The following is a 12,310-nucleotide window of genomic DNA, read 5'->3' as shown; positions in this document are numbered from 1 at the left end:
GCTGCAAGGAATACCACTGTGTCATTGGCTGCTATGGGCATAGAAGGGGAGAAACTCATGGTGTGGTCACCATCCTCCTCTGACCTCAACCCTATTGAGAACCTTTGGAGTTTCCTCAGGCAGAAGATCTGAGGGTGGAATGCAGTTCATATCAAACCAGCAGCTCTGGGAAGATATTCTGACATCCTGCAAAGAAATTCAAGCAGAAAATATCCAGAAACTCACAAGTTCAATGGATGCAAGAATTGTGCAGGTGATATTAAAGAAGGATCCTATGTTAACATGTAACTGGGTCTGTTAAGATGTTTTTGATTGAAATAGCTTTTGATTTTAGTACATGTGACCACTTAATGCTGCACATTCAAAGAATGACCGTTTGCAGTTCCTTATAAAACATAAAATGTTTAGAAAGTCTGCTGTGCATAATAATGTGGAACAGTGCATTTTGAGTTTTTTGTTCAGTAAAATTTGATTTATACTGTAATAGTTAATGACTTGAAAATTATACTGACCATCATTTGCATTGACCATTTAAGAAAATCTGAGAAAATATCACTTGCAGAACAATTTGGAACACGGTGTAGTTAGATGATTTCTCCCAGTCAGTCTGTAATCAGGCCTAACTATTGAAATCAAAGAAGTAACTTTAGCTACTGTGACAGTAACACTACTACTAGTTGTACAGGACTATGAGGAATCGCCTGCTGTCCAGGGAGGCGCTTTGGAAGTAGAGGGGCAGGCTCTACACTGTTATCCTTTGCTGTATTTTCTACAGCTAAATACCACAAAATGCCCAGTAAAACTACCATAAGACATCTTTACAAGTAGTTACTGTAATTTGCATTGCATTATGGGTAAAGTACATAGTATTACAGTAACTTACTGTATGTTTTGAATTTGCAGTAATTTACTGTTTACACATTACAGTAGTGGTACTGTACTTATAATATACAGTAAGAATTATATTTGATTCCCAACGGTCATCATACACTGTTAGCCTTTGCTGTATTTATTACAGTTAAATACCACAAAATGCCCAGTAAAACTACCATAAATAGGGTGACCATATTTTCAGTTGGGAAAACCAGGACACGTTGTAGCGAGGGGGGGGTCTGAAAGCGGGGAAACTCTTTTGTAAATAGTAGGTAAACATACATTTGCGCTTTCGTATGTTGTTGGCGTACTGACAGCCACGCTATCTATCTTCTGATTAAGAACAGGGCTGCCCGCACTGACGCGGCTCAGGGATTACGTCACACGCAGGGCCGTGCGCAGTGCCCTAGTGCCTGTAAATATAATGGTCCAATGAAGGTAATTTAAAAAACAGGACATTTCCTCACTTTCTAAAAAAAACCCGGGACGCCCGGGACAGGACGTGAAATACGGACATGTCCCGGGGAATACGGACGTTTGGTCACCATACCATAAGACATCTTTACAAGTAGTTACTGTAGTTTGCATTGCATTATGGGTATAGTACATAGTATTACAGTAATTTACTGTATGTTTTGAATTTGCAGTAATTTACTGTTTACACATTACAGTAGTGGTACTGTACTGATAATATACAGTAAGAATTATATTTGATTTCCAACAGTCATCATAGCTGCTTCATCGCGGTTCCCTGTTTCTGTATTTTTACTCCTTTAGTGGTTAACATATTTTTAAGGCAGAAAGAGAGAATGTACTTTTGTTTTTTTCACATCCTAGCTAACATTAACATGCAGTTTATCTAGCTACGTCATCAAGAGTGGCTTCGCTTCCAACTGTTTTCTGATGACGTTTGTTTTAAACTCCGAAGCTTTTTCTCTCCAAGTGCAAGTGCAGCTCTGTCTCCGTGCTGTGGGCTCACACTGCTTCAGCTCTTCAAGACAGGTAAAAAACCACTTCTTAGAAAACTGTTTGAAGCCAAAACCTAGTCTGGAAATGTACATTTTAGATGGAGTTAACGTAGCTTATAGCATCATGCTATAACTTAGCATTATAGCGTGAGCTCGTTTGTGCTGGTTAGCCTGGTAACATAACGTTACCTTTACGTTACTAACTCTGGTGTTTTATATAACTGGCATATTGCAACGTTATAAGTTACGTGTCTGTAAATTAGGTGAAAGAAAGGAAAATATGATGTTGTTATTTTTTGAGCTGGTTCGGAATTAACGTTAGCTAAGGTGCTAATTTTACCGTTGAAGGTTTTAGCTTGACTTTTGCCGCTTAATCTTCCTCGGGCGGCTTTAGGTTGAGATGAGCTCAGTGCTGAGTGTCTGTTAGCATTGTTGCTACATCCTTTGTCGAACAATATAACCTTAACTAATAATTGATCCTCCCCCCCTTTTCTTTATTTTACATGTAATGACTGTTCATTTGTTTAAACCATGATCTTGCAAATGTTAAAAGTGCAGATTAGCTACGTAGGTCAGCAAGGATGAATTTCTAACATTGTTCTTTTTTTTCTTTTCTTCAGATGACCTTTTTTTTAACTCCCAAGCTTTTTCCCTCCAAGTGGCTGTGCAGTTCTGTCCTGCTGACTGCTAACATAGCTTCATCTCTTCAAAAGACAAGACAACAGGTAAAAAGCTCTTCAAACATCTTTGACGCCACAAAATAGTCTGGAAATGTAGAGGAGCAGCTAACCTAATCTATAACTTTGAGCTTGCTACAGCTGGTTAGCCTGCTAAAGTACCATTACATCTCCAACATAGTGTATAAGAGTCTGTAAATGAGGACAAAGGTGAAAAACATTAAAGTGGTTTCTGTTATTTTTTGAGTTGGTTCAGCCACAGTGGCAGGTGGACAAAAAAAGTTAATTTCCAACCCTGGTTACACATAAGGACTGTTCACATGTTTAAACCATGCTCCTGTAAATTTAAAGTTAAGTCAGTACTAACAGGTGCAACTACGTACAGGTGTAAATTCTGCAGCATTTGTACTTCAGAATTTACAGAATTTTGTAGTCATGTGAAGAAACATCAACACACAGCTAATTATCGGTTTGCATGTGGAATAGAGCAATGTCCTGCTTCCTTCAGAACATTTTCTGCATTCAGGTCCCACATGCACAGGAGTCACCGCCATTGCAGAAGTCAGACTGAACACTTGTGGAATGTAATGCTTTAAAAAATGCATTTAGCCCCACAAACTGTCATTCACATCCGCTGTTTCAGAGTGGTAGCAGGATGTAGGGGTAAAATCTAGTCTAGTCTCCGGGATGAGGTTCTCAAAAACCTGTTGTAATCTGGGTGAACTGGCCCTTTAAATATAAATTACTACCAGTAATTCATATTTAAGAGAGTATTCCTTTTATGTTTTAAAGGTATCCTCCACCAAGATGTCTGTTGAAATGGAAATGACCTTACCCACTACACCAAGGGTAATCATGCTTGGTAAGAGGAATATTTTCTATCACTATAATTTTTTCGTTGCAATGTATGTAATAGTTATTGTAGTCTGTACTTTTACTCACTAGCGTTAGCCTGACAAGGGTTTGTCTATTTTAGGAAATAGCTTGATGTCTGCAACCCGGTGGATGGTCAGTATGGAGGAGAAGGTATTTTTCCAGCCTGAGCAACTACATGACTTTGCCAGCGTCCTTGCTGTCTTTCTTGGGTCATATTCTGTCTTCAATCTGGAGTATCAGGAGTCAGCATCCACCACGCTGGAGATGATACAACGGCAAGTACTCTACACCAAGCCATTTATGAATTAAATTTAATGACAGTTTGACTGATGATGAAGAACCATAGCTGATTGCTGTATTGTACGTCTTCATTAAAAAATACAATTAATATATTTTATTTCTGTTAAAAGATTCTTTGTGAGGATCAATCCAGATGTTGGTACCAAATGCACAGCCAAAGTCGGTACAAGCCGCAAGACGGGAAGTCTTGTCAAGAGGAAAGTAGTCAGTGTCAACTCCCAGATCACCACCTTCTTCCAACAACTTGCTGAATTTGAATGGAGGACTTCCAACTAGGTAAGTATTTTACCAAATGTAAATGTTTATTATTTTGTTGTCTTTTCCTCCTATCTTGCATGCTCTGACTTTACCTTAGCCTTTTTAATCTGATTTTAATGATTATTTATAAATGCCATGTGATTCCTACACAATAGCCCTTTAGAGTAGCCTACATCTTTTCTGTGTCCGTGGTAAAAAGTGGATGTCGCTGCATCTCTTAATAAATCACAGAAATGTATAAGTGTGTAGTCGTTTAAGTGTGGTGTATTTTTATACTATGCAGTTTTCAGTTTATTAGGCACACCTTAGCAGTAATCCGTCAGCACCAACAAAATGACTAAAAAGATTGTTGTACTTCATCGTCCCCTTGGGGACATTTGTAGTACGCAATCTTTTGAATTACTGAAGACTGACTGACTGCTTTTGCCATAAACAATCCAAAAACCTGAAGTGAAGCCAGTCCTGCTCATTCTTTATGCAGCTTCTATTATCACTTCAGTCCAATTGATTTTTTTAAAACAAATTATCAACTTAATGCTGCTTTATGACAAAGATTTTATGCATGTGAACATTGTCACTTCAGCTTAATTTGTTAACTTCCTGTCGATTTGAAAATGTAGATAACTTCCTGACCATCTCATGACCTCCCACATTGTCTGTCTTATTCTTTACAGTTCAGCTTCCACAAGATGGATCCCACTGATTTTGTTTGACGAATGGAATAAAAGTTCTTCTGATGTAGGAAATGTGTTCTATGGTTTTGTTGTTTTACAGCACATTATATTGTATTGTGACATTGTTCTTTATGACATTGCGAATATGTAAATGGATTTTATTTCTACAAATCTGCTGAAAATAAACACCTGTTATTCACAGTACTTGGACTAAAATTTCTTTTATGAATTTTTTTGGTTTATGGTAAAGTATTCTTATCTTAAAGAAATGTAAACTTTAATTTACAGTAAAACTCTGACATTATGTTGTGAAACAAGTTTACAGTAGACCAGCTTTACTATAAAATACAATTACTGTATTATACTATAAACTACATTTACAGTAATGCAGTTATAACTGTAAAGCACACTCACAGTAAAAATTAACTGTGAAATATAACAGTAAAGGTACTGTAGAATGGTAATTACAGTATAAGAGTACTGTAGAATGGTAATTACAGTAACTTGCTGGCAACAGTGTTGCCAGTAAGAGTACTGTAGAATGGTAATTACAGTAACTTGCTGGCAACAGTGTTGCCAGTAAGTTACTGTAAAATTACAATAAAAGGTCTAACAGTGTAGCTTTATGTTTTCAGCTTAGTCTGCTTTCTTTGAGTTTATTAAGTTTCTGCTTATACAGGACATAAAAATGCCTCTATTTTTGCTCTAAAGTCACCGGACTTAAACACATTCTGCAGTAAAGGTGACTTTGTAAGTTGAATAACAAAAATCTTTACATTGTAAGTACTACCTCGGTGGATTCAGAGCACTCAGCAAATGCAGCAGTCTTTCAGTGGGTGCGCTGTTATTTATTTTGAGACTCAACAGCTTCCTACTGCACCTCTACAATCTGCAGCAAACCAGTGTTACCACTCATATTTGCTGAAGATGACAGTACTTGGTTCGAGTGCCCATGCATGAAAACTATAAACCTGAAACGACAGCCTCTCCGCCACACTCATGCGACCCGTTGCTGCGATGGCTCACAGGTATTAAATGAAATCCTTTTCTCCCTCTTTGCCCTCCGCTGTAGCTACGCTAACGTAAAGAAATGTAGCAACGAGGGCCGAGCCCTGATGCAGCTGGACTTTCAGCAGTTCCTAATGAAGCTGGAGAAACTGACTGACCTGCGTCCCATCCCCGACAAGGAGTTTGTGGAGACCTACATCAAGGCGTATTACCTTACTGAGAACGACATGGAGCAGTTTATCAAAAACCACAGGGTAAGACGGCCGGTTTAATATCAAATGGATGGGTTTTGCGCAGAACGTAAATTGGATTTTGCTTGTCTTTCTCTCCTGCTTGCTTTCCTTTGTGTTCCGGTGTGTGTTGATGCAGGAGTACTCCATGAAGCAGCTGGCCAATTTGGTGAACGTGTGTCTGGGCTCGCACATCAACAAAAAGGCTCGTCAGAAACTCCTGGCTGCCATCGATGACATCGACAGACCAAAGAGATAGACTCGCGAACGTCTCGTTTAAGCAAACGAGTAGAGATGAATGTGAGCAAAAACTCACAGCTGAATGTTTTCTTTTACAGTTTAAATTATGAAGGATTCAGAGAACTGCGCAATATACACAACTGAAGACGTCAGTCTAAGTCACATTTGTCAGCCTGTTGATAATATATATCAATGTTGTCCTTATATGGTCACAAACACGAGCTCCTGTTGTTGAATGCGCTCCATGTACGTCAACTTGTATTTCACATTAAAGGCGTTGCAGGTTTTCTACGCACAGATGGATTATAAGTTAGCTGCTTTCTCTTTTGTAATCAAATTTGAGCTTTTCTCATATAAACTTCTAAAAAATCACATGTATGGATATGACACAACAGGTTCTGTTAGACAGAAGATGCATTGATTTGATCATGCCGCACCGTTCTGTCTGAATGTGTTCACTTATAGTGGGAGAGTTGATCAGCATTAATGACTCACTCTTCCAGGCCGTACTGTACGCTCGCTGTATAATATTTGGCTTCAGGGTGTTGTTCGTCGTGCCTGACTGGAATGTGTGCGTTTTTTATTTTTGTTTTGTTTTGTTTTGTTCTGTCCACAAATTAGATAAATGTAATGTAAAGATGATGATTCTGAAAATAATATAAATTACTATAGTTTGCCCTGCTGTTATGTGTTTGCACCAACTGCGTGTTTCTCTGTCCCTTCTCAGGAGAGGTGTGTTTGCCATTTTGGTCATCTCGCTCGGTGTCCTCATTCAGTGTGACCTTCACTGAGGAGTGAAACTCGGTTTATTTGAGCTGATTTGCAAGCTGAGAATTGTCAATAATAATATTTAGAAGAGCACCGATTAGGGTTTTGCAGCCAATTTCCCACCTGCAATTACAGACTTATTCAGATTTATGCTTTAGATAATATCGTAAAACTAAGACAAAAAAGTTTTTATATATTTATTTCAGAAATTAGTGCAGCTAGCTTACTGTAGCTGAAAAAAAAAAATCTGCATGTATTTCTAGAGGATGTTGATTCTTTTTCTCACCTCGGAGATTTCCAAAAGGCTACCAACATTTCCATATTTGCCATGTTCCATGAAGAGGTCGCGAAAGGTTAAAACTAACCAACTCTGTTGTAACGTGTTTCTTTAGGTTTTGCTCTCTTGAAGCCTTGATGAACTGCAGATACTTCAACATCTTTTAGAACATAATTTACTTAGAAATCATCTCTCTGCTTCATCTGGCCTCATTGTTGACACGTCGCTGGCACTGAAAACGGCTTACTTTTTCCTTCAGTAACAGCATCCACAACGAAGAGTTTAGTATTGTGTTGTGCATTCACTGACTGGAAAAATATGGAATAACTGCATTTCTGGCTCACTGGCCATCAATGTTGCATCTAAAAAAAAAAAAAAATCAGACAATAGCCAAAACATGTTGTGAACCAGATGTTCCCACCCCAGATTTTTCTGTGGGATTTGTTTGGGATTTTTTTTGAGGAGACATTCCACATATTGGAGCAATAGGACTCTGTTAAATTTACAGTAAGGCTTAAGATAAAAAGTTTCTATTATATCTGTAAGTTTAATTTGAAAACATATTTCACACCTGTTTGTGGTATTAGCAGAAACCAACATTTAAACAAAGCTTTACCTTGAAAATGCCAACATTTGCATAGAACATTAAAAATAACAACTCATTCTGTTACATAAAGAACTTAGGCTTCAAGTACATTTCCATATTATGTGAAATAATTCAGATCCTGTTGTCTGGTCTGACAATATTCACTTCAAGGGTTCAACTTTTAAAAATGCATTTTTGAACCAAGTCTGCAAAACCTGATGCAATAGTCATTTAAAAACATTCTTACCCTATTTTAAAGTGTTTATCTCATTTAGAGACTTGCATCTAACAAAATTCTAGAATAAAATGTGCAAATTTGATTAAAATCCTGCAAAGCATTGTTATTGTTGTCTGTATAAGCACATTAAATTATCAACTACGCAAGTTAGACCTCACGACCACGTTTGGGTGAAAAGGGTGGCTTTGTGCTGATAAATGAGTCCCACGTTGTTCTAATTTAATAAAACAGTTTGGGATTTATCCATATTTGTCTCCAAAATATCATCCATACACAGTTAAAGCATAAAGGCAAAACTTTCCTGGATAAAAGAACGGAGCAGCTGAGAGGCTTCCTTTATTCCCCTAACCATCTAAAAATGGAAAAAAATAAATAAATAAATCAAGTTCCAGTTTTTGTGGTAGCCTCATCGGTTCATCTTGTGTGCAGCTATTTCAGGAAAACAAACTGTAAATAAGAATACTTTGGACAATGGCTATATTTATTTCATGCCTTTTTCTGTTGTTCTTTTTATATGACCGCTGTTGTGGATGTTATCACCTCGTGTAACTTATCATCCGAGTCAAAGACAAACATTTAACGATCATCAAGTTAAACTTCAAGTGCACTATAGTGAAAATCTGTGTGTAATGATTGTTGTTACTGTAGGAGGAAGAAGGATGACAAATAAATGAATACACTAACACTGGCAATGCTTCTTGTCTGTATGTTGTCACGTGAATTAGCCTGATATCATATTGCTGTCAATGTTTTAAATGTTTTCATCATGGATTAGCATCAACTTTTAGTGGTCCTAATGTTTTGCTCAGCTAGAGGCTATGTCAGGCTAATTAATGTGATTTTCTGTGTGGCTAAAAGGAAACTGATTAGGTCGCCCTCACTGATCCTTATAAATATGACATCTGGATATTTTTTTTATAATGTTCTTATGTCTCACTTTAGAACAGATTAATTCTTATGTGTCCATACAGGAAATGCAGCCTTTGTGGCTCATGAAGATGACTTACTCCTGGATGCACTGTTTACTGCTTATGTCGTTTGAGTCAACAGCCCATTACACAAAAATAACGCCTGGATTTTCCGTTTTTTCCAGATCATATTTATCAAAGAGGGAAGAAATTTCAAATTTCTGCTCTCATCAGCAGTACGCTGCGCCCCTCGAGCAGCCGACTTGAAAGTGGCATATCAGTCCTCTTGGCTTTTGCTGGCTTCCCAGCATAAGATGCCACAGGGGTGAGGCACAAAACAGATTGATGACTAAAACATGTATATGTGTTTAGTAATGTGGAAAAGTTCAGAGTCATCCCTCATTTTTATATATTTTGCTTTCAACCAGCCAGACGCTTTTCTTTCAGAAGGTTTCTCGGAGATGTTTTTTGTGCTTTGGCTCATTTCTATTCTGCTTTTAGTTCAGTACCTCGCCATTGTCAGAAGACTTTTATTTGTTAGCACAGTTGACTTTGATGGGTCCGGGTGCCTTACAGTGTTTGCACAGATTTGCTCTACAAAAAGTGGAGAATAGGGTATCTGCACCGTTGAATAATTTATTTAAAGAGACGATGGCGTTGAAACATTCCTGCTGTCATCCTTTCTGACATTTTATTTTCTTCTTGGTTTAATTCCTTAATCTCCTCTTTCCTCCCTAATCTCCTAACTTCTTTTTTTCCATTCTTCTCTGTCTTTCCCCTGTCCTTTCTTGTGTGATCCTCGTCTCCAACTTCACTTTAAACACGTTCTTGCTGTCTTGCTGCCTTCCTCTAACTTGGTTTCCTGTCATCATTCACAATAAATCATCCTGGCAGCAACAGAATTTCTCTGATCAATGGTCGTCTCTCCGTCTCAGTTTTGGAAGATGACCATGTTTCGGTAGCTTTAGCACTGACATTTGAACGATTGATTAATCTTTTCAAGCATACAATCACACTTTCAGGCCCTGTTTACGGGGTTTGTGCTTTGCAACCCCCCATTTTGGCATTTCCCCTGTAAGCAGTGTTCAACCATTCCTGCCCCGTGAAGCTGCGCCCCACTTGCCCTTTCAGACCAAAGGCCTTGCTCTCTGTGCTCCTGTGTGTCGGCCCCTCTGACAAATTCCATGTGTCAATTCTGTAGAAATCACCGCCGCTGACCTACATGGCCTCTCAGTGCTTCACTGTTTGCATCAACTTCATTCATGTTTATTCACACCTGCTTAGTTGCAAACAATAGTTGGCAGAACTTATTAGTTTTGTTTACTGCGTGTGGTGGCTATGAGACTAACTTTTACTGTGGCTGAAACAGTGGAACGTGACTACTTTCATTTAGGAGGTTGTTTTTGTTTTTTCTTCACTGGAAGTACTAGAGACATGCCAAATGGCCTTTCTACCTATGCAGTCTAGAGATGGGCCAACTGGCCTGAAGGATTTTATCTAGCAGGTGCTTTTGTTCTGTAAATAAGGCCGTTATCTTATAAGTACCCTGGTAATGGCCTCAATGCATCTCACAGTTGCACAATTGTTCCTTAGACTTCGACTTAGACTGACTTTGTTGTCATTTTCAATGCACAGGGTGTATACAGAATGAAATTTCGTTGCATACGGCTCAGGACAATGTTTGAGGTTCCAATGTTGTGAGTAAAATAAAATACAGTATAAAATATGAATATAAATCTAAATATAAAGTGCAGGACTGACAATAAAATGGAAGTTATTTAGCTCTGTACATGTGCAAGGTATAAAGTGGAGACCAGTTTTTGAGTGCAGTCCAGTTAAGAGTTCAGCAGTCTGATGGCAAGTGGGAAAAAGCTGTTTCGGAACCAGGTGGACCTGCACCGGATGCTGCGGAACCTCTTTCCAGAGGGCAGCAGGGAGAACAGTCCATGGTGGGGGTGTGAGGGGTCACTGATGATGTTTCGGCCTTAGGACACGCATCCTGCATCGATGGTTGACCTGACGCTTCGCCCTTTTGCCTGAGCTGGGTGTGGAAGGTTGTTGCCGAAGCAGTTTCTCCTTGTGTGCCTTCTTCTCACTCACATGAGAGTTACCGAACTCTTTTGCAAGCTCAACCAGGAAGTCCACCCGTCTCTCCTGCACCCCAATGCATGCCTGATAAAGCACATGTGCATTCAGTGCTGCCATGTCAATCATGTTTGCCAGGTTTGGTGACCAGCTGTGACATAGTGATGGAACCTTGGTCACCCCCCGCAAGATTATGACTGAAATAAATGCCATTAGTTCTTGTGAACTAAATAGGTGAAGCAGTCACCTATTTATCCTCCACAGCACAAAAGGCTGCATGCAAATTTGCATGTGCAAAGTCTCCCAGATTTCTTTTGCTTACACTTTTTGCATGATTTTTTTGAGGTGGATCAACACAATTAATTTGGTTAGTTTATTTCTAAACTGTCATTTTATACCCACTTAGCTTTATTTCAAAGAGAAACATTACTAATTTCTTTTAGAAAAATCTTTGCATATTTCTTGAAACAGATTGTATGTTTTGCAAACTCTATGTACATTTGGCAAAATGACCTGGATAATGCAGCACAACATCATGGATCAGCTGCAAAAGGTCACATCTCTCCAAAAACACTTCATGTATGCTTCAAAACTAAACTGACTAGTTGTAGGTATCATAGATACCCACCCCCAACATGGACTATTCACACTCCTACCTTCTGGCCTGACGGTCAACGGCCACATTTACAATTGAAGAAGGGATGCTAATTTGAGCCATCAGAGTCGTCAGTTTGGACTCAGGGCCTTTTGGCACTGTTTCAGTAAGTCTGGGGAGAGGTCGAAAACCCTAGTACTCCTAGTGTTCATTTCGGGTGTGAATGAAAGATGACGGCATCACGATGCCATCAGCTGGTGCCCACATAGATCAGAGGTCACAAAGGACTTGTATGAGAGTGATAAAAGCTTTGTATGAGCCGCATGTGTCATCTGTAGCATGAAAACGTCTTTGATGAATGAATTTTAAATTCAAACCAGCCAAGTCAACCTTTTTGATGCAACAGTTAATTGGAGTAGTCCTGGACTGACTTAATCATGACTTATTTTCTTGTGGATTATTATTGAATCGTGAGTAGAGTAGTTTTGGAGCTCTCATGGATTATAAAACAATTAAATTACATTACATATATCTGTATTTTCCCCCTCATCTACAGCTAAGACTGTAGAAACAGTTACTCAGTACTTCAGTAGCATTTTTATCAATCCCTTTTAAACACTTGTGTAATAAATTGGATGGCTGCTCTACTTTTTACTTTTTCCTGAGTAAAAAATGATATTAAATACTCCTCCCAACTCTGATAACGGGTTTCACTTAATGAATAGAATTGTTGAAATAAATGAACTGTA

General features: G+C 38.6%; 1 protein-coding gene across 2 annotated transcripts in view; it reads left to right on the top strand.

Moving 5' to 3' along the window:
- The window catches only part of vps50 (VPS50, EARP/GARPII complex subunit), a 115,052-nt gene extending 106,391 nt beyond the window's left edge, over positions 1-8,661 (top strand). For both annotated transcript variants that reach the window (XM_023344992.1, XM_023344991.1), the window contains 2 exons: positions 5,699-5,888; positions 6,004-8,661. In XM_023344992.1, the coding sequence (XP_023200760.1) occupies positions 5,699-5,888; positions 6,004-6,123 (310 nt within the window). In that variant the 3' untranslated portion in view covers positions 6,124-8,661. The remainder of the gene's footprint in view (positions 1-5,698; positions 5,889-6,003) is intronic.
- The last annotated feature ends 3,649 nt before the right edge of the window (positions 8,662-12,310 follow it).

The sequence above is a fragment of the Xiphophorus maculatus genome, chromosome 13, assembly GCF_002775205.1.
Source record: "Xiphophorus maculatus strain JP 163 A chromosome 13, X_maculatus-5.0-male, whole genome shotgun sequence".
Taxonomy (NCBI): Eukaryota; Metazoa; Chordata; class Actinopteri; order Cyprinodontiformes; family Poeciliidae; genus Xiphophorus; species Xiphophorus maculatus.
This window is presented reverse-complemented; position numbering and strand designations above follow the sequence as displayed.